Here is a 23,571-nt window from a genome sequence, read left to right on the forward strand (position 1 = left end):
CAACTTTCCCTCTATCCCACACCTCCTCACTTTCATCATAAGCCGACCATGGGGGACCTTATCAAACACCTTACTAAAATCCATGTATATGACATCAACTGCCCTACCTTCATCAACACACTTAGTTACCTCCTCAAAAAATTCTATCAAATTTGTGAGGCACCACTTGCCCTTCACAAATCCGTGCTGACTATCCCAGATTAATCCGCATCTTTCTAAATGGTCGTAAATCCCATCCCCAAGGACCTTTTCCATCAATTTACCAACCACCGAAGTAAGACTAACCGGTCTATAATTACCATGGTCATTTCTATAACAGAGGAACAACATTCGCCATTCTCCAGTCCTCTGGCACTATCCCCGTGGACAGCGAGTACCCAAAGATCAAAGCCAAAGGCTCTGCAATCTCATCCCTTGCCTCCCAAAGAATCCTAGGATATATTTCATCAGGCCCAGGGGACTTATCGACCTTCAGTTTATTCAAAACTGCCAGGACATCCTCCCTCCGAACATCTATTTCCTCCAGCCTATTAGCCTGTAACACCTTCTCTTCCTCAAAAACATGGCCTCTCTCCTTGGTGAACACTGAAGAAAAGTATTCATTCATCACCTCGCCTATCTCTACTAACTCCATACACAAGTTCCCACTACTGTCCTTGACCGGCCCTAACCTCACCCTGGTCATTCTTTTATTCCTCACATAATAATTGCTGTCTGAATTTCTGTGAGAATTCATCAATCTGATTGGTTAAAAGGCTTCCCTAATGCTTTTCATGTTCTGAGAGGTGACCTTAACATTTTGAAAGTCAGATTGGGTAAACATGGAGAGAATGTTTACACTGGTGGAGAATCCAGGACAAGGGGACATAAATACCAGACAGCTACTGATAAATCCAGGATGGGAATGAGGAGAAATTTCTTCATCCAGAGTGGTTAGAATGTGGAATTCACTGCTAAGGAAATGACTGAAGCAACTAGAGTTTAGATGCTTTTAAAAGGAAACAAGACAAGTATGAGAGAAAAAAAAATGATAGTAAGAAATGCTGAGTTACATAGAATGTGAAGCCCAAACACCAGCAAAGACTATGGCTTATTTCTGCACAGTATAATCCGTGTAATTAATCATAACGAAAATGCCTGTTTCTGACTAGATCATTTACATCATTATTATCCCTATTAGAAACTTGATAGAAAGATTAAAAACATTATGATGGCTAAATTGGTTGAAGACAGTCACTCAAAGGGCAACAGAAAATGTACAACTAGAGTTATACGCCAGCTAGTTTTAAATTCCATCAAAGTAATTGTCTCTTCCATCTTCTTGATGCTTCGGCACCTTACCAGGTTATTTCTAATATTTTAAATAATGATAAGTTATTGCTAATTTTATACCTTTAAAGTAAATATATAACTTTTTAAAAAGATATGAACTGGTATAGTATATTCCTCAAATGGACTAGTTCTGTGCAGCTTTTATTCAGACTGAACATTCTAATTTGATAACCTCAAGTCAACCCCATTGGTGCAGCTTCATGCAGGTATTGAGACTCATTATTTGGTATTTTTCATTGCCGAGTATGTGTAACTACCAAAGTTAATGAGTACAACAGGCAACCCAATAATTAACAGAAGCTAGTTTTCAGTTTTTCGGGTCTTTCCGGTTTACAATTTACAACAGATAGCTTGAAAAAAATGCAATTCTGCTCTTTATTTAAATTCAATTTGATAACATAACCTTGAATATTCAATATTAAAGCCAAAGTGCCTATTTTTATTAGAAGACATCAATTATACATTGAGCACCCAGCCGATACTGCTACTGTATAAAATGAAATAGGTTAAAGAAATATTCTTGCAAAATACATGTATTTATTCTGGTCCATAATATTGTAAACAAGTTAGCATGTTTTACATTAAAGCAGTCAAAAAATGCAAAGGAGAAATTATTTTTTTAATTTCTAGATGCTGTAAGCATCACATTGACAAAATGCCAGACAGCCAGCATTTCAACAGCTGAACATGACTGACGCTGATAAGAGGCAAATTCAACATCCTTGTAGCAAGTCTGCAGTTAAAGCATGCAAGGTGGTCTAAGAGTAGAATGGCTTTCCATGAGCTTTCAACGGCCAGATCTGTTTTCACCTTGGTATAGATGGAATTGGTGGAAGGGGTGGAGCACCTCGCTCTCTCCGGCTTGTATCTGTTACAGTAAAAGATTAAAATTAATGCACAATCTCTAAAATTATAAAGTAACATTGCCATAGAATCCCTACAATGCAGAAGGTGGGCTGAGTCTGCACTGACTCAGCATCTTGCGCTGGCCCTCTCCCCACCCTATTCCAGTAACCCTGCACATTTCACCATGCCCAATCTCCCTAACTTGCACATCTTTGGACTGTGGGAGGAAACTGGAGCAACTGGAGGAAACTCACACAGCATTTTCCGTAAGTGGTATTTTAATAGATATTAATTGTTTTCTGTAACGGAAAGAGAAATAGTAAACTAGTTGAATAAAATTTAAACTCTTCTCTGTCCCAATAATCTTTCCTCTTCCCGAGATATGAAAGTTTAAGTAATGAACCCTTAAGTGATACGAGTGGAAGTCCCTTCAATTTCTCTCTCTCCCTCAACAATTACACAATTCAGTTTTTTTTAAAAAACACAAACGTTACTCTAAATTTATGCAATATTATAAATTCTGAAGTACATTTATATTGAATGTATTTGCATATTTAAAAAAAAACTTGTGTCAATGTTCTGCCCTCTGCTTCTGAAAGTGGCTCCTGGTTTCAGAAATGCAGCGTATGTTCTGGTTCTTCACCCATGTAGCAATTATTCATGTGTGACTGAATGCTTGCATGCTACTTTTCCCCGGTAGTAATCACCAGTGAGCCAATTCTGTCCTCAGAAAATTAAACCAAGTAGTAAGGCTCAGCTATTAATTGGATAAACACAATTTCTAATTATTTAAACTTTTGAATTGTTCTATAAATCCCCATAGGTCAAGGAAGATGCAATATATAGTACAATTCCTGGCTAATATACATGTACAAATGTAAAAATAATAAACTTTTTAAAATGAAAGGAGGAGATTTTTCTGTTCTTATTGCTCCAAACTCCATAACTAGGGTTTGGCAAGTTCCACTGCAACTCACCTCTGCTCTCTGCCTTGTTCTGTTTACTAGGATACGTTTTTGGAAAGTTTACATATGGCTCTGGTGGTGGAAACTCAGAGATGGAATGGAAAGAAAATCTGCCTTCCCACTCATCTGCAGCGAGAGAAAATAATTATTAATTTTACAGTACATGAACATCAGCGTATCTATATTTATATAGGTGTTAAATTTTAACATTTCAATATAAAATATTGCAATGGTCGCAACTTATTTCTGGAAAATTACATAAATTAATATATAATGTTGAATCCATTATTTGATGCTGGACTTCATGAAATGTTTCCAGCATTGCCATGTGGTATAGCAGAGTGGTATGGTCTGGGCTCTTGGATGCAGTATTCTATACAGCAAGTTATAGAGTCATAGAGGTTTACAGCATGGAAACAGGCTCTTCAGCCCAACTTGTCCATGCTGCCCCTTTTTTAACCCCTAAGCAAGTCCCAATTGCCTGCATTTGGCCCATATCCCTCTATACCCATGTGACTGTCGAAACACTTTTTAAAAGACAAAATTGTACCCGCCTCTACTACTACCTCTGGCAGCTTGTTCCAGATACTCACCACCCTCTGTGAAAAAATTGCCCCTCTGGACCCTTTTGTATCTCTCGCCTCTCATCTTAAACCTATGCCCTCTAGTTTTAGACTCCCCTACCTTTGGGAAAAGATATTGACTATCTACCTTGTCTATCCCCCCCATTATTTTATAGACCTCTATAAGATCACCTCTCGGCCTCCTACACTCTCCAGATAAAAAAGTCCCAGTCTATCCAGCCTCTCCTTATAACTCAAATTATCAAGTCCCGGTAGCATCCTAATAAATCTTTTCTGCACTCTTTCTAGTTTAATAATATCCTTTCTATAATAGAGTGCCCAGAACTGTACACAGTATTCCAAATGCGACCTTACCAATGTCTTGTACAACTTCAACAAGACGTCTCAACTCCTGTATTCAATGTTCTGACCAATGAAACCAAGCATGCCGAATGCCTTCTTCACCACTCTGTCCTCCTGTGACTCCACTTTCAAGGAGCTATGAAGATGTACCCCTAGATCTCTTTGTTCTGTAACTCTCCCCAACACCCTACTCTTAACTGAGTAACTGCCCTAGTTCGATCCACAAAAATGCATCATCTTGCATTTATATAAATTAAACTCCATCTGCCATTCGTCAGCCCACTGGCCCAATTGATCAAGATTCCTTTGCAATCCTAGATAACCTTCTTCACTGTCCACTATGCCACCAATCTTGGTGCCATCTGCAAACTTACTAACCATGCCTACTAAATTCTCATCCAAATCATTAATATAAATGACAAATAACAGTGGACCCAGCATCGATCTCTGAAGCACACCACTAGTCACAGGCCTCCAGTTTGAAAAACAACCCTCTACCACCACGCTCTGTCTTCTGTCATCAAGCCAATTCTGTATCCATCTGGCTACCTCACCCTGGATCCCGTGAGATTTAATCTTATGCAAAAACCTACCATGTGGTACCTTGTCAAAGGCCTTGCTAAAGTCCATATAGACAACATCAACTGCACTGCCCTCATCTACCTTCTTGGTTACCCCTTCAAAACACTCAATCAAGTTTGTGAGACATGATTTTCCACTCACAAAGCCATACTGACTGTTCCTAATCAGTCCTTGCGTCTCTAAATGCCTCTAGATCCTGTCTCTCAAAATACCTTCTAACAACTTACCCACTACAGATGTGAGGTCACCGGCCTGTAGTTCCCAGGCTTTTCCCTGCAGTCCTTTTTAAACAAAGGCACAACATTTGCCACCCTGCAATCTTCAGGCACCTCACCTGTGACTATCGATGACTCAAATATCTCTGCTAGGGGACCTGCAATTTCTTCCCTAGCCTCCCACAGTGTCCAGGGAAACACTTCATCAGGTCCCAGGGATTTAGCTACCTTGATGCGCTTTAAGACTTCCAGCACCTCCTTCTCTGTTATATGTACACTCCTCAAGACATCACTATTTATTTCCCCAAGTTCCCTAACATCCATGCCTTTCTCAACAGTAAATACCGATGAGAAATATTCATTTAGGATCTCACCCATCTCTTGTGGATCCGCACATAGATGATTGATCCTCAAGAGCTCCTACTCTCTCCCTTGTTACTCTTTTGCCCTTTATGTATTTGTAGAAGCTCTTTTGATTCTCCTTTGCCTTATCTGCCAAAACAATCTCGTGTCCCCTTTTTGCCCTCCTGATTTCTCTCTTAACTCACTCCTACACCCTCTATACTCAAGGGATCCACATGATCCCAGTTGCCTATGCATGTCATGTGCCCCCTTCTTCTTCAAGACCAGGGCCTCAATATCCTGAGTCATCCAGGGTTCTCTACTTCTACCAACCTTGCCCTTCACTCCAAGAAGAATGTGCTTATCCTGAACCCTGGTTAAACACACTTTTGAAAGCCTGCCACTCACCAGAAGTCCCTTTGCCTTCCCACAGACTCCCCAATTAACTGTTGAAAGTTCCTGCCTGATTCCATCAAAATTGGCCTTGCCCCAATTTAGAATTTTAACTTTCGGGCCAGACCTATCATTCTCCATAGCCATCTTAAAACTAATGGAGTTATGGTCACTGGTCCCAAAGTGATCCCTCACTAACACTTCTGTCACCTGCCCTTCCTTATTTCCCAAGAGGTCGTCAAGTTTTGCCCCCTCTCTAGTTGGGCCATCCACATACTGAATGAGAAATTTCTCTCCATCCAAGCCTCTAATGCTATGGCTGTCCCAGTTAATGTTGGGAAAGTTAAAATCCCCTACTATTACCACCCTATTTTTCTTAGAGCTATCTGTAATCTCCTTACATATTTACTCCTCAATTTCCCGCAGACTATTTGGGGCCTAGAGTACAACCCTATCAAAGTGATTTCCCCCTTCTTATTTCTCAGTTCAACCCATATAGACTCAGTGGGTGAACCTGCGGATATATCCCCTCTCAGTACTGCCGTGATGTTTTCCTTAATCAAAAGTGCAACTTCCTCTCCTCTCTTACCTCCTGTTCCATCTTTCCTATAGCATCTGTACTCTGGAACATTGAGCTGCCAGTCCTGTCCTTCCCTTAGCCATGTTTCAGTAATTGCTATAATATCCCAGTCCCATGTACCCATCCATGCCCTGAGTTTATCTGCCTTGCCCGTCAGGCCTCTCGCATTGAAATAAATGCAGTTTAATCTGGACTTCCCCTGGTCTCTGTCTTGCTTTTGCCTGATCTGTCTGGTACTAGGATTACTGACACTGCCTTTACTATTTAATGTGCTCTCTTTAACTTCTGTGCTGACCTCAACTTTCTCTTCCGTCGCCCTTCTGCTTTGGGTCCCATCCCCCTGCCAAACCAGTTAAACCCTCTCGAATGGCTCTAGCAAATCTCCCCGTCAGGATGTTAGTCCCCCTCGAGTTCAGGTGTAACCCGTCCCTCTTGAACAGGCCAGCCCTTCCCCGGAAGAGATCCCAATAAACCAAGAATCTAAATCCCTGCCCCCTGCACTAGCTCTCAAGCCATGCATTCATCTGCCTAATCTTCCTATTCCTACTCTCACTAGCACGTGGCACTGGTAGTTGTCCAGAAATTACTACCTTTGAAGTCCTGCACTTTAGCCTTCTGCCTAACTCTCTATATTCACACTTCAGGGCCTCATCCCTTTTCCTACCTATGTCGTTGGTACCAGTATGTACAACAACTTCTGGCTGCTCACCCTTCCCCTTAAGAATGTCCTGCAACTGCTCAGAGACGTCCTAGAAGGTATAGGAGTTCTCTATATTTAGCTGCCATAAGGAGAGACAACACAGAAATAAGAGTTTGGAACATGAAAGATGGTTATAAATAAAATCAATTAAGTTTTCCTCACAACTCCATCGTCTGACTGCTGCCACTAATTTAAACAAACTTTACACTTGTTATTTCTTGATAATTTTGGGTATGTATTCTCAAAACACTTTGGGGAGGATGAATAGTGTGTGGATGAAAACAGGTGTAATATTTACCTTCACACAATGACTGCGAGGACTCCTGAAAGCCATTCCTCATTGACGTTGGTGGGGGCGGTGGGGCAACAGGACTTCCTCGATCAGGAGGGAGTGGGGGTCTGAAGCCACCCCTTGCGTCTGAACCCATTCTACTCGGGGGCTGTGGGACAGGTGGTGCTTTCAGGGTACTACCGTTTCTGCTAGCAGGAGGTGGTGGCGGAAGTGGTCCTGTTTTAAGATGTTGAGAAAGTAATTAGTATGCAGTCCTATAAAGTAATTTCCAAGAAGTCCGTTTCCTCTAGAAAATGAAAGCAGTGTGCAAAGAGCTTTTTAACAATAGTAATGGAATTCAAATCAACATTCTATTTTGATCATCAGGAAATTATTCATATTTGTGGTCTCAATATTCTTTAAGTTGGGGTTTCTTGTTTTATTTCTGAAGCGTCAGCATCTTTTTCCCCCATTCAAGATTTATTTTCAATGTTAGGGTACATCAAATTAGATTTAGTTTGATTGGAAGCATGCCACTGTGGAGTTTATAACATTTTACCTTTTCCCTACTTCTTTGTTTTACCAGTTCCCCAATGTATAGTGCCCTTAGCTCCATTCACAATGTTTTCCATATTATACCATAAGTGTTATTATTGAAAAAAATCTACACTTATGCACCCTAAAAGTCCCAAACTAAAATTGAGATAAATAAATAACTTTCATTGATGAATCATCTTTTAAATCCCCAGACACCCCCCAAGTGTTCAGAGTTAATTACTTACTTTGTAATTATTGTTGTTATGCAAGCAAATGTATCGCTAAATGGTGCACAGCAGGGTTGCACAATCAGTAATGAGAAAAATGATCAATTAACCTGCTGTTGAAACAGTTAAGATGTTGATTGAGGGCAAGCTGCTACATTGGATACAAGAAGAATTCTTCATTGAATACTGCTATAGGATCTTTTACCCCCATCTAGACAGGCAAGGAGACCTTTATTTCATCAGAAACGTGGCATGTCTGCCCATTCAACACTCGCTAAATACCGTACCACAATGTCATCCTAGATTATATATTCAAATTACAGGAGTTGGTTTTGGACCTACAACTTTCTGGCTTAGAGATAACGTAAGAAGTTTCCTGTCACGTTATTGATTTCTCAAACACAAGGAAGAGACGATTATCATAGCTAAATTCCTGTCTCAATTCATATTTTCCAATTAGATTTTTGTAATTTAAGGTTTGCCAAATCAGAGCAATGGAATGTTCTTCTGTAATTTTGAAACTCAATATCAATTTCTGATTCAGCCTAAAAAAATGGAAGGAGGAAAAGCACAAAGATCTGAATTATTCACAAATTTCAACTATTTGGGGAATTAAAAGGGAAACAGAAATCAGTCATCTTTCTTTGTCCTTCTTTACATTCCTTCCGCTACTTACCGTCCTCATTCCTCGTATACCTTGACCTTCACTCTATCCTCATTTCATTCCCATTGCCTCCTCCCATTCCCTCTTTGTTATTTGATTTACGACACTACACCACTGTCATATCTCCCAGCTGAGGTATTCATACTGCCAAAGGGGGAGGTTGCAGGAAGGAAAAAGGAATAGGCCCCATGGTTACTTCAGCAGCACAGAACATGTGTTGGTGCAACTACTGCAACATAAGGAGAAGGAGGTAACAGGTTCTGCCATGAGAACTGTGGAAAATAAGAAATCAGTAGTAGTGCTGAAAGAATAACAAACAGATACAAAGCTCTAACGTAGCAGCGAGATGCTGCCTGTGTTACTAAACAGCGGGAGCCTTTGCTTTTAATCTTGGTTTAAAACTATGGGAAGGAGGACTTGTGGGCAACAAACAGAAAATGTTGAAACACTCATTGAACTTACCTGATCTGCTGGGAGGATCTCTTACAGGTGGTGGAGGCCTTTCGATGGGAGGAAGGGGACCACTTCGAATTGGCCCAGGTGATGTTGAAGTAGTAGTGCCGTGGAGAGACAAATTTCGTTGAGGGAGCCTTGGAATTTCAACATCTGGAGCAGTACTTGGATGAGTGGAAGGTGGTCCTGGTCGATTAGGTGGTGGTGGGGGTGGAGCTTGGAAAGAGGGAGTTGGCCTAGGTGTTTGAGGGACAGGTGGCTTCTGATGTTGTGGTGGTGGAAGTGGAGGGCCATCCCTGTTGGATGAGGGCCTACTTGTCATAGGTGGTGGTGGAGGCCTATCATCCGTCATCCTAACAGGAGTAGGAGGCAGTGGAGGTCTGTTCATATTGGGAATTGGAGGAGCTGGTGGTGAAGGCTTGTCTTCAGCAACTCTGCTTGGGGTGGGAGGCAGAAAAGATCTATTTGCATTGCTGTGTGGAAGAGTAGGAGAGAACTGACGAGAAGACCCTTGATTGCGATTTGGTAGAGACGGTCCTGTGTTTGGCGTTCGATTTCCTGGTAGAGGTGGAGGACCCCTGTTCTGCATGCTTGATGCTGATGGTCGTGGTGCATTTGGTAAAGGTGGTGGTCCTGCATCAGGCTTTGAACCTGCATCAGGCTTTGAACCTACATCTGGCCTTGAAAATTTTGGTTGGTTTGGTGGCTGAAACTTATTTCTTGGGAGTTCAGGGTTATTATTCCTTGGAAAAGAAGACGCCCCAGGCATCCTTGGTGGAACATTGTTCGCTGCAAATGGTCTGGGACCAGATGATCTTCCACCAGGAGGCAAAATTGGAGGTCTGCTTCCACCAGCATCTGTGGATAGAAATATAATAAGTGTGTGATGTGCAGGGAATACGCAGTTTAGTTGCAAACAATTACACATTGTAGAACAGCAACATTGACTTTTCTGTCTGGTTCTGCAGCAATTAACTTGTCTGAATTGTGGACAGATTAATAGAGTTGTTACCTCCTACAGACTCATCTACTCCTTTTACATCTCTCATTTTTCTCCTCAAGGTACTTGAAACCCACAAAGTAACATGATGTGGGGCTCCAGGAATACAACTAGGGTTTTAAATTACATTGGGGGAGAAATAATCACCCATTTGTGCTAAGAACAGCAATTTTAAATTAAAACTGATGGAAGGAGAGAGTAGAACTAACCTCTAATGAATGTTCTGAAAAAAAATATGTTTTGCTGCATTAAAAGTGAACAATCGTCCCGTTACCGCTTGGCATACATAATCTGAACACACTCACTATTTGCATTTCTAATCACCACCCATGAGTGGTCCTTTTAATATGCAGCAGGAGGGTTGAGGGTGTATCCTCGTTTAAGATCTCAAGCACTGCCCCAACAAAGGCAATGGAATTTGTGGAGGCCTCTTAATTATCATGCGATTAGCCAGTGCCTTCACAACCAAGAAGGGGTGCCTGACGTTGTAATAAATATGTAAAGTCTGGTGGAGGTTGGGGTCAGGGTTGGTTCTATTAAAATTAATTATAAGTACATAGAGGTTTTCAACCATATTAGTCAACATAATCAGAAGAGTAACTCCATTAAGGATACTGCACTGTATGGAAATAGAAAGTGAGAAGCAAGTAATAAAAAGCATGATTGGAAAATATTCGACAAGATTGAAATTAATTAAAACTTACCTGGACTCTCTCGGTTTCCTGCAGACCTAAGCTTTGGCATTCCTCCTGCAAACAATCCACCTAAACCCCCAGCAGATCCACCTCCACCACCTCCTCCCCCGCCGCCACCGCCGCCGCCACCGCCACCTCCTCCAGGTCCTTTAGGTGCTGTTTAAAAAGAGATACAATCGATATTTTATTGTTTGTGAAGGATTGATAAACCATCTCTATAATACAGGATATACATTAAGAGTTGTAGCAGAGAGTCTCATTTGCCAAGAGGTTTGTCTGACGAATTTGAAATGGAAGCCAATGGTTTGCGATTCCTGATCTGCTCATTTAAAGTTGGAAAATTTAGCCTCAAATAATGTACTCTTGTGTCAGAATGCCAGACTTGAATTTCTGTTCCAAAGAAAAATACTTTTGTGCAAGTTAAAATGGGTTTTTTCCTTGAGACAACTTAGACAAGAAATAACTTTGGTCATGAAACAACAAAAAGATTCTTTTGCATATAAAACCAGCAAGGTTATGGGGGTCAGTTTAGCTCAGTTGGCTGGACGGCTGGTTTGTGAAGCAGAGCGATGCCAACAGCACACGTTCAATTCCCATACTGGCTGAGGTAATTCATGAAGGCCCCGCCTTCTCAACCTTGCCCCTCATCTGAGGTGTGGTGATTCTCAGGTTATATCACCACCAGTCAATGGTCATCTGGGACAATGGTGACCTTACCTTTAGGGAGGTTATGCTTCAGTTATACAGGGCATTGGTGGGATCACATTTGGAATACTGTGTACATTATTGATCACTTTATTTAAGGAAGGATGTAAATGCATTGGAAGCAGTTCAGAGAAGGTTTAACAGACTAATACACAAAATGGGTGGGTTGTCTTATGAGGAAAGGTTGGACAGGTTAGGCTTGTATCTGCTGAAGTTTAGAAGAGTAAAAAGGTGACTTGATTGAAACATATAAGATCCTGAGGGGTCTTGACAGGGTGAATGTCGAGAGAATGATTGTGGGAGAATTTAGAACTAGGGGTCACTGTTTAAAGTAAGGGGTTGCCTATTTAAAAAGGTGAGGGGAAATTTTTTTTTTCTCAAGAGGGAATGAGTCTTAGGAAATCTCTTTCTGAAAAAGCAGTGGAAGCAGAGTGTTTGAACACTTTTAAGATAAAGGTGGATAGATTCTTGCATAGCAAGGGGCGATAGGTTATCGGTGGGTGGTGGGATGCAGGTTTCATGTTACTATCAGATCAGCCATGAACTTATTAAGTTGGTGGAGAAGTTGAGGGGCCGTACGCCTGCTCCTTGTTCATATATTTGTATGAATCCCGGTGGGTGGGTTTAAAAAAAAAAGTGAACTGATTTAATTCAAATTTTAAACAGCACTTGGTTACAAAATGCAAATTGTGTTGTTGAAAGCATTTCAACAGTGTGTAAATTAATTATATATTGTGTGTAAATTCATACAGGGGGTACAGACTTTGAACAGCATATCCAGGAGTGTACAATTTTATAATATAGCAAAGCATCAAGACCTTTTACATAATTGGTTAAATTAGAGCAATAAGCTTCTTAATTTTTCAAACTTACCATTCATGACTGGTGCACTCCTGTCATTGGTAACTGCCTTCTTCAACTTCTTTTGTTTGCATATTTCTGAAAGAAGAGCATTTCTTCCCACCTGCTCAGATTTATTTAGTGAAGGCTTTTCTGTATTTGCCTAATTTTTGCAAGGTTAGGGAAGAAAAAGTACAACTGTTACTCACTTGATGAGCATCTTACTGTAGCATTTTAAAATGTTACCTGAAGGAATTGTAACTATCTGTGGTTCACCAAAGCAACTGGAACTGCAGATCTAGACAGGTTTGCTGATCACTATAAAAAAATCTTATTTTGTAACATACCACGCAAGAAACAATTTCCATGTTCAATTCACGTGGACTTTAAGTACTTCCATTCTAATCGCCCAGTCTTATTCTGTTGGTGATGGGAAACTGGAGCAAACAGTGTGTTCGTTGAAGATGGAGATGCTGTAGTGTTGGAAATGGTGGTGAGAGGATGTGGAATCAGTGAAGGACATTAGTTATGTAACTATTCAGAAGATGGTGCACGAGTAGTTCAGGGATCAGGGAGGTGAGTGCTGGGTAGTTTGGAGAAGGTAACGAACATTTGGCAGCGGAAAGAGTGATGATTTTTCCCAGTTCTGACGAACATCAAAGATCTGAAATGTGAATTCTGTTTCTCTATCCACAAACGCTGCCTGGCATGTCGAACGCCAGGGACCCGGGTTCAATTCCTGACTTGTGTCACTGTCTGTGCGGAGTTTGCATGTTGTTCCCATGTCTGCGTGGGTTTCCCCTGGGTGCTCCAGTTTCCTCCCACGCTCCAAAGATGTGCTGGTTAGGTGCATTGACCATGATAAATTCCCCGTGTATCCGAACAGGCACCGGACTGTGGCGAATAGGAGATTTTCAGAGTAACTTCATTGCAGTGTTAATGTAAACCTACTTGTGACACTAATAAATAAACTTAAATTTAAGTATTTCTAGAATTTTCTATTTTTATTTCAGTTTTCCAGCATCCATAGTATTTAGCTTTTGCATGGGGAAGCATGATAATATTGAGTTGATGGGGGTTGGGAAAGAGTGGTTGAATTAAGAGTGGCAAGTGGCAGTAGAAAATAGTTGGTAGAGCAGAAAGAAATTGGGAAGATAAGTAAATAATTGTTACCAACTCAGGTTTACTGTATTCAGTGGCAAGAAAGGCAGTCCAACAGCAGTATCCTTTCCCAAATCAACATGCCCAATATTAAGGCACTAATCACTCAAAATCAGCTCTGCTGGGCAGGACGTGTCATTCATTCATAAACCTAACACCAGATTCCTGAAGTAACTGTTCTATTCTGAAGTTGGCCACGACAGGAGACCCCCAGGGATAAGGATTTAGGGATATCCTCAAACAATTCAAGAAGTCGTCAAACATCTTCACTGACTCATGGCAGTGCCTGGCTTGTGACTGGGCAAAATGGAGAAGGCTCATTCGGAAAGGTACCTAACCAAGAGAGAGGTTTCATCAGGAACACTCAGAGGCGAAGCCAAGATGTCAGGGAGTACACAAACCTCAAAACAACCAGTCTACCCAACCCTTCAAGCACCACTTGGCCCACATGTGGCTAAGTCTACAGACTGCATATTGGACTTATCAGCCATTTCAGAAACCATCAAACTGGAGTGGAAGTAAGTCATCCTTGATCTGAGGAACTGCATAAGACAGCAACTGCAGATAATTCCTTAGTTACAGTTGCTTCCATCTCTCTGTATGCAGGAGTTAGCTCATTAGAATGATAGCGGAATTGTAGGGGTGTAATATTAGTAATCCCGTGATCTGAAACTGGATATTTGTCATATAGTTTATGTAGTTTACTGCTTCAGTATTTCCAAAAGAAACCCAAACAAATATCTGGTGTTATGAGGCTGCTCTATTTCACAGTAAGGTAGGCACATGGAACTGAAATATAAATAAGACTCATTTAGATCAAATATTACAATTTATCTGTATAATGATACAAAATAAAGAACAAGCCATGCTTCCTCGCATCAAATGGTTCATGTTGCTTGGCTTACACAAAATGAATCTTTCTCCATTTCTGATTGACTGATCTCTGTGGAAGTTCTCAGATTTCTCTCAAAAGAAATGACTATTAGAATAATATCCTGTTTCAAAATGTTTCTCTGCTCAGACTCTCATATTTCTCTATCCACAGCCAAAAACAAGATTAAAACTTTTCCAATAGATTGTTCTGAGTTTTTTTGAAATTGATCTCAAGATGCTAGCTGATTATCTCAATTACCTGCCATTGCAGACATTTCAAAAGTTTGTCTGAATACATGCTTTAAAATCCCATCATTTAAAATAAAAATTTGCCGTTCAAGATAAATCTTCTAAACATTCCAAAAATGCACCAAAATGTCCAAAACATTCCAAAAATGCAACAGTAGCCAAGGCAAAATGTGTGCAATAATCAAAACTGAGTTGGAAAAATGAACAATTGCAGAGGAAGCAGTAAGTTGGGGAATGTTACTGAGTATAGGTGTAATGAGGACTTTCCAATGTATTCAGAATATGTTTTATCATTTTATTACCGCTGACCTGTTGCGTTCGAAGCTAGATTTCATCTGTTCTAATTTACTTCATTTATCTGTGGCTATTAAAACCAGTCACTAAGTTGGACAGCGGTGGGGATCCTCAAAAACGGAACCCTTTGGTGGAAGCAGATTAATTAAATTTATGTCATAAATTGAATAGCAGTTCTATCATTTGAATTGCTTTCAGGTAATGTGCAACAGATAGTAATGTACTATTAAGTAAATGGGATCTGGATAAATAACATTGGGCTATCTGTTCCATCCCTCTGTTGTTCTGTGTCTTTGAATTTCCACATATTGGCCAAAGTTTTCAGGCCCTTCCCGCCGGCGGGATCTTCTGTTCCCGCTGTGGGTTCCCCGGCGATGACAGAAGGTGCAAGCAATGGGAAAAGCCATTGACAGCGGTGGGACTGGAAGATCTCACCGTGCCCATCGTCTACTCTTTGCATTTCTCTGTATTCTTACAGCTCAAGAGTGTCGCCTGTCTAGAGTGCAAGTACCCATGGGATTTCCCTGAAGCTAGAACAAAGAAAAAAGAAAATTACAGCACAGGAACAGGCCCTTCGGCCGTCCAAGCCTGCACCGACCATGCTGCCCATCTGAACTAAAACCCTCTATCCTTTCGGGGACCATATCCCTCTATTCCCATTCTATACATGTATTTGTCCAGACGCTCCTTAAAAGGGGAGGATTTTTTAAAAAATGGGTAGAAAAGTTGGTTGGGCAAAGCAGGGCCTGAAGAAAGTGGCTGGGCAGAAGAACCCAATCCAGTCACCATGGATATCTTTATAAGAAGAAACAAAGACTTCAGCAATGGAAAAGAAGCTGGGCTGTGACCCAGCAAGCTCCACAGCTCCACCTGGTGGGGATACCCATTACAATTCCAATTCAAACTGATGGTGAAGCAAAGCTAGCATTACAAGTAAAACACAAGTGTGGACATTGGAAATGTTTCCATTGGAGGTTTCTATTTTCTGAAAACACTACAGTTGGAGAAAAGGTATCAGTATACTAGCCTTGGAAAGGTAACAGAGGGAAGGAAATCAAGGAGGGAAAGGATTCACAACGTGAGCTGCAGATTGCATTTTCTCCACGCACACCATCAGAAAATGTGATATCCAACCCTCAGTGGCATTCTTCCCATAACATCATGCAATGTGCTGTCTTCATCTGAAAGCAAAGTGAAAAAGGGATAGCCAGAAGAACAAAGAAAGAAAAAACTGACAAGAAAAGGAGAAAAAAGTAATCGAAACAGGATAAAATTCAACATCCACAATGTCCTTTGGTCTCATCTTAACTGTGCACTTTCATTGCTCTGTAATGCCTCTAATCGCTGCACTATGTGATGACTATCTACTTCTTGGTTCATGTTAATACTTTGAGACGTAATGTTTAGTTCTGGAAATATTATTGTTGTGAAGGAAAGGTAACTAAAATCCTGGGCTATAGAGACCGCCAGAACACCCAGGAGAAAATTACAGCAGGTGGACTTGGAGAGCTGAAGAGATGATGTCTACACTTCTCGCAGAGATGTGCAATCCAGAGATGTTTTGTTTTAGGAATCAGAGCTAAATTAGTTTAAAAAATTTCAGTGAACACCGAAAGGCTACGTTGTCATGGAGATGGGTGGAGCTTAAGAAGGTTCTCTGGTTTTAGTTTATCTGTGTTTGTTGGAAGAGGTGGTTGGGTGAAGTTTGGATTCTCATGTGCTTTCCCACTCACAGTAGCACTGGGAGCCATTTACATGCTCAAGGCAATTTGGGCTCAGAGAAGTCCTGGGAGCTATTTATAGGTTAGTGCAGCTGGGAGACCGAGGGGCAGTGCCAGCTTAGTGAAGCTAGTAGTCTGCAAAGAGATGGAATTTTCCGGTAGTAAGTGGCAAGAGTGCAGCTTTGCCCCTGGGACGCAGTCTTAGGGGAATATATTGAACTATTGGAACGTGAGGAGTCATTGAGGCAGTCAAAGTCAGAGCAGCTTTTGAGGGCATTTATAAAAATACAGAAACTAGAAGCAGGAGTAGGCCATTTGGCCTTTCGAGCCTGTTCCGCCATTCATCTTGATCATGGCTGATCACTGAATTTAATATCCTGATCCCCCCTTTCTCCCATATCCCTTTAGCCCCAAGAGCTATATCTAATTTCTTCTTGAAATCAGACAAAGTTTTGGCGCCAACTACATTTGGTGGTAGTGAATTCCACACATTTACCACCCTCCGGGTGAAGAAATTTCTCCTCACCTCAGTTCTAAAAGGTTTATCCCTTATCCTCAAACTATGACCCCTGGTTCTGGACTCCCCCACCATTAGGAACATTCTTTCTGAATCTACCCTGTCTAACCCTGTTAGAATTTTATATGTTTCTATGAGATTCCCTCTCACTCTTCTAAATTCCAGTGAATATAATCCTAACCGATTTAGTCTCTCCTTATACGACAGACCTGCCATCCCAGGAATCAGCCTGGTAAACCTTCACTGTACTCTACAGCAAGGACATCCTTCAGACACTACGGGTGGTATTTTCCAGCTCTTCCTGCCAGCAGGATCTTTTAATCCTGCCAAAAGCAACCCCCTATGATGGGTTCCCCAATGGCAATACGAGTGAGCCATGGTGGTACCAGGAGATCATGCCGGTGGCCAATGGTGAGCCGTCTTCATTGTCTGCACAGAGATGGGAGAAATCCCAGCTGAGTGAATCGACCCTGTGAAAATGGTGGCTCACAGTTCCTATTTTCATTCTGAGGAAGAGGAGGGCTGGATTAGTCAGGTCCACTGTTACCCAGAATGAGTGTGGAGGCTGCTGGGGGTGGAGAGGGGTTGGGTGAAAGGCCTGCCTCTGTGCACTAGCACTTTGTTGAAATCAGTAAAAAAAAATTAAAACAAAAAAAAAGGCTATCCAGTCCTCACCCACTCATGCTCCATCCATGTCAACATATGCCAACACAGTTCCCTCACCTACTCTCCATGGCCTCTCATACCCACTATCCTAGAATCCGGTGGCACTCAGCCAATCAAGCCTGCACCGATATAATCCACCTCCATTTAAAACAAATTGTGTAGCAAGCCCTCCACCGACTTCCTGTCTCATGACATATCCACTGCTAGACCGACACAAACACAACTTCCTCCCAAATGAACCACATTTTATATATGCACACAATATTTGAGGCTATCAGAATGAGTTATGAAGAGTTCTCTGGTATCATAATGCTCACTGTTCTAAATATTAAACCCTGTAGGATAAACGAATTACTGTGATTGGGAACAGGAAATAGAAGGGAAAGAGTTGTAAAGCATAGATATTTTCACAAGCTAATTACGTTGAATTCAGTTGCCCTGTGCCACTGGTGAATTAGCAAGTGCCTCACCATAAGCTTTTGTTGTTTCCGAATAAAGAAATAGGAAATGAAACTATATAAATTGGAAAAGCCATATGCACCAAGAGAAGATGAACCAATAAAACCCCTGTAACTGGTTTCATTAATAGAGTCCAAGTTGAAATCCACATGTGAAGTTATTGCAATTTATACTTGTAATTGTAGAATTATTCTGTATAATGAACAATTACCATTAAAAGATTTGTGCCACAGTTCTGCAACAGGAAGTGGTAAAAACAGGAACAAAACGACAGCATCAATCACCGAATATTGTTACAAAAACAATAAATGCAGTTTGGTTGTTGCATCAGATGTAGTTAATTGTTAGAAACATTTCAAATTGGGAGAAATCTATAATTAATCAAAGTATGTTGTGGATCCATAAGTGATCATTCACCTTCCTTCCCTCGCCCAGAGCTGTGTTCAACTGGAATATTTCTTCATATGACTCAAATTCACCACGATCACGAAAACTACATTTCCTTCATGCAGATTTTGAATGTAAAATTCAGAATGTGGAACTTGCTACCACATGAAGTGGTTGAGGGGAATATAGAGACGTTTATAAGGAGAGATGAGGAAAAAAGAAATAGAAAGAAATGTTGATGGATTGAGATGAAGGGGGGAGGAACCCTGTAGGTAGCATAACCGTTGGCATAGACTAATTTCTGTGCTGTAAAATTCAATGCAACTCTGTGATTTACAGATGTATAACTGGAAGAGGTTAATAAATTGAAAAATAATTTTTAACATTTCACCACACAGCACCATGGTAGATATGTAATACATTGAATTGGTAATGGGCATCTCACATTCTTTACTTTGGCCATCAATTTGCAATAGAACAAACATACTCTTATGTGAAGCCAGAAGTAGATCCTACAACATCATCAATAATGCCTGCAGGGGATGGTAGTGATTTAGTGGTAATGTCACTGGACTAGTAATCCAGATTTCCAGGCTAATTAGCTCTGAGGACACGTTCAAATCACACCACGGCAGCTGGTGGAATTTAAATTCAATTAATAAATCTGGAATTAAAAGCTGGCTGAATGATGAAACAAAACCATTGTCAATTATTATAAAAACCCGTCTGGTTCACAAATGTCATTTAGGAAGGAAGACCATCCTTACCTGGTCTGACCTACATTGGACTCCAATCCCACAGCAATGTGGCTGATTCTTAAATGGCCTAGAAAGCCACTTAATTGTATCAAACCGCTACAAAGGAATGAAACCGGATGGACCACCTGGCATCGATCTAGGCACCAGAAATGACAGTGGCACACCCTGCCGACCTTGCAAAGTCCTCCTTACTAATATCTAGGGCTTGTGCCAAAATTGAGGAGCTGTCTCAGAAACTAGTCAAGCAACAGCCTGACATAGTCATACACAATGAAGCATATCTTACAATGTCCCAGACACATCATCATCATTCCTGGGCATGACTGACCCACCAGAGTTGGCAGCACAGTGGTATACAATCAAGAGAGTGTTTCCCTGGGCGTTCTCAACATTGACTTTGGACCCCATGAAGTCTCATGTCGTCAGGTCAAACATTGGCAAGGAAACCTCCTGCCGGTTAACACCAACCCTAGCCAAGCTGTTCCAGTACAGCTACAACACTGGCTTCTACCCAGCAATGCAGAAAATTGTCCAGGCAATTACCACCTCATGAGTCTACTTTTGATCATCAGCAATGTGATGGAAAGTGTCATCAACAGTGCTATCAAACGGCACTTATTCAGCAATTACTTGCACACTGACGCTCAGTTTGGGTTCTGCCAGGGCTGTTCAGCTCCTGACCTCATTGCAGTCTTGGTCCAAACATGGATATAATGAGGGGAAAGCATCCAGTGGAGGCCTTATGGGTGGAACTGAGGAACAGTAAAGGATCTAAAACTGTAATAGGTGTTGTGTATACGCCCCCGGTACCAGCTCTGAAGTGCTAGATTGTATAAATGCAGAAATAGGCAAATGTGTAGCAAAAACAAAGTAGGATTAATGGAGAATTTTAACTTTCACATAGATGCTTCAGAAGGATAGTGAATTTCTGGAATGTGTCCAGGACAGTTTCCTACACCAATATGTCCTGGATGCAACAAGAGGACAAGCAATATTGGATTATTAATTAATTTTACAGATTATTAATGAACTGGATTTAATTAGTAACCTAATTGTGCGTGAACATTTATCAAACAGTGAACATAACATGATCGAGTTCAATGTCGCATTTGAAAGTGAAAGCACAAATCAGCGACTAGAATTTTAGATTTAGGTAAGGCCCACTTTAATGAGATGAGGCTGAGACTGTCCACACTAAACTGGGAAAATCTGCTAATGGGTAACCCAACTGAAAAACAATGGAGGATGTTTAAGTAAACATTTAACGCAATACAGAACCAGTTTATACCCCAGAGAAGGAAAAGCACAACTTCACAGAAAAAAAACAGCCATGGACAACTAAAGAGATAAGGGACAGCATAAAACTGAAAGAAAGGGCATACAAAAATGCAAAAAACAGCACAGGTCCTGCCAAATGGGAAAGGTACAAAGACCAGAAAAGGGCCACAACGCAGCTTATAAAAGCTACCAAAAAGGGATTATGAAAGGAAACTTGCAAGAGACATCAAAATCAATAAGAGAAAATGTTGTGCAAGGGGAAAGCGGGTGGTCAGGAGCAATATTGACCCACTAAAGACTGAATGACTGGGGAAATGGCAGATATGTTAAATGGTTATTTTGCTTTAGTATTTACAGTAGAAAAGGAGGATAGCTTATTGGAAGTCCAGAGGAAATTAATAGTGGATTGGGGACAGGGTCTCAATAAAATTTAGGTATGTAAAACATCAATAATGTGGAAATTAAAGAGTGACAAATCCCCAGGATCTGATGGTTTCCATCTGAGGGTATTAAATGACGTAGGGGAGCACATTATAAATGTGCTATAATCTTTCAGAGTTCCCTTGATTCAGGAGTTGTCCCTCAGCATTGGAAAATTGCTCATGTCACTTTGTTGTTTAAGGATGAAAGAGGAAAATGAGGGAATTACAGACCAGTTAGCCTAACTCTGTGGTGGGGAAATTATTAAGAGTCTACAAACAACGATAGGGTATCTGAACATCTCGGAAAACTTTCAGTTAATCAGGAAGAGCCAGCATGAATTCATAACAGGTAGGTCGTACCTAACATAAAACTTCCAGAAGACATTTGATAAAGTCCCGCATAAGAGACTGTTAAACAAGATAGAAGTCCATGAAAATAAGGGCAAATTATTGACATGACTGGGAAATTGGTTGAGTGGCAGGCAACAGAAAATAGGGATAATGGGCAGGTACTCAAATTGGCAGGATGTGACTAATGGCGTCCCACAAGAATCTGTATTGGGGCCTAAATTATTCACATTTATTAACAACTTGGATAATGGCATAGAAAGTCATATATCCAAATTTGCTGATGACACAGTTAGGCAGCATTGGAGCCAGTGATGATGGTAGTACAAAATAACAAAAGGATTTTGATAGACTAGGTGAATGGGCAAAACTGTGATGGATGGATTTCAATGTAAGCAAGTGCCAGGTTATCCATTTTGGGCCGAAAAAGGATAAATCAGAGTACTTTCTAGATGGTATAAAGTTAAATATAGTGGCTGCCCAAAGAAACTTGGGAGTTCAGGTGCATAGATTGCCACAAACAGGTGCAGAAGATAATCAAGGCAGCTAATGGAATGCTGGCCTTTATATCTAGATTACTGGAGTGTAAGGACGCAGAAGTTATGCTGCAGCTATACAAGACCCTGGTTAGACTCCACTTGGAGTACTGAGAGCAGATCTGGGCACCATACTTTAGGAAGGATAATATTGGCCTTGGAGGGAGTACAATGTAGGCTTACAAGAAATGATATCTGGATTTCAGGGGTTAAGTTATTATACAAATTTGTCCTGTTTTGTTTAGAATTTAGAAGGTTGAGGAATGATCTGATTGAAGTCTTCAAGATATTAACAGAAAAAGACAGGGTACATATCTGAGCCTTTTTGTCCCAACTTTCCATGGACTAGGGATTGCCACTTGCTTTGGATTACATTCAATACTTTGATGTTAAACTATAGCTGGTTAATCAAACCGTAGTGTCTTTTTAATTAGCTCAAAATCTCTTTCTCACAATCGATAATCTGACTGAGACTTTGTTATTTCTGTTGATATTTGCAGTATGATAATCAAACAAAACAAGATCTGCAGTCGAGAACTAGACATGGGTCCTTTCCTGGTTGTAGAAAATAAAATCAGCCACACAAAAGAAAGGGGAGGACACCGTTTATTTTTGTAGGTTAAAAAGTCTCTGTTTTTTTCACTTCTCATTTTGTTTTCTTTGTAATGGATATTAATGTAGTTAGCATTAAAAGCATCCACATAATTAAGGAAGACTGTTTATTGCGATCTTTTTAGGAAACTGACCATCCAAAATATTTATTCATAGTTTTGAAAATATTACTTCCTTCCAATATTATTTTACCTTCCAGAAATTATTTTCAAACAGAAACTATCCTTGCTCATACAGTAAGCTTTATGATAATGTATATGCCAAATACCAAAACCACAAATCAAGGAACTCCACAAATCCTTTTGGCAGATAATAACTCTCAAAAGTATTCAAATCCAATGCTTCTCATAATTACTTCAAACTACAAACATCCAATTAAGGCAGCAAATAAACACATCAGGAAAGCAAATTGTTAAAACCATTATGTAAACTAATCACTGTTTCAGTTAGATGGACAAACTGGGTTTGGTTCACATATTCAGTTCAATTCTAACTAGATTCACCTAATTAAACCAAATATATTTAACCCAGCAACAGAACTGAACTGACATCTCCAAGATGGAGGCACATCCTCGACCGACATATGCTCTCTATATTCTTGAAATATGTTGTCAAACTTGACCAGGCGTGACATTAAGTAGACATATTCAAGAGTTATTGGATATGCATCACTTGTAACATGAGGAATGACCTATTTTATAGGTCTTCATGGTGTATTCTCCATTTACTCCACTGACATTGCTCCAGGCTAGTGATCAGTCATAATGCCAACAGGCTTGTAAAACTAATAACCTGTTTTATGCAGCGAATGAGAAGCCATCAACAAATGACAACAGTGTCGCCATTAATTTGCTTAATTGTAAGAAATCACTTCTGGGCTCAAAAAAATGTAGCTATACAATACATACTTCTGAAAGTTGAATATTTTCTACATTCTTAATACTTATTGCATTTCCCTCTTTCACAAATTGCTTTGCCATTGAAGGTGGCAGCAATTACAGGTATATATGCTAGAGT

At 40.5% G+C, this 23,571-nt stretch overlaps 1 protein-coding gene across 3 annotated transcripts in view; it reads right to left on the reverse strand.

Annotated features, from left to right (window-relative positions):
• Positions 1-1,685: 1,685 nt before the first annotated feature.
• wipf1b (WAS/WASL interacting protein family, member 1b) overlaps positions 1,686-23,571 on the reverse strand; it is a 110,932-nt gene continuing 89,046 nt past the window's right edge. For all 3 annotated transcript variants that reach the window (XM_078228426.1, XM_078228428.1, XM_078228427.1), the window contains 6 exons: positions 12,307-12,436; positions 10,738-10,884; positions 9,043-9,891; positions 7,180-7,389; positions 3,156-3,269; positions 1,686-2,200 (listed from right to left, as the gene is read on the reverse strand). In XM_078228426.1, the coding sequence (XP_078084552.1) occupies positions 2,139-2,200; positions 3,156-3,269; positions 7,180-7,389; positions 9,043-9,891; positions 10,738-10,884; positions 12,307-12,436 (1,512 nt within the window). In that variant the 3' untranslated portion in view covers positions 1,686-2,138. The remainder of the gene's footprint in view (positions 2,201-3,155; positions 3,270-7,179; positions 7,390-9,042; positions 9,892-10,737; positions 10,885-12,306; positions 12,437-23,571) is intronic.

This window comes from Mustelus asterias, chromosome 14, assembly GCF_964213995.1.
Source record: "Mustelus asterias chromosome 14, sMusAst1.hap1.1, whole genome shotgun sequence".
Taxonomy (NCBI): Eukaryota; Metazoa; Chordata; class Chondrichthyes; order Carcharhiniformes; family Triakidae; genus Mustelus; species Mustelus asterias.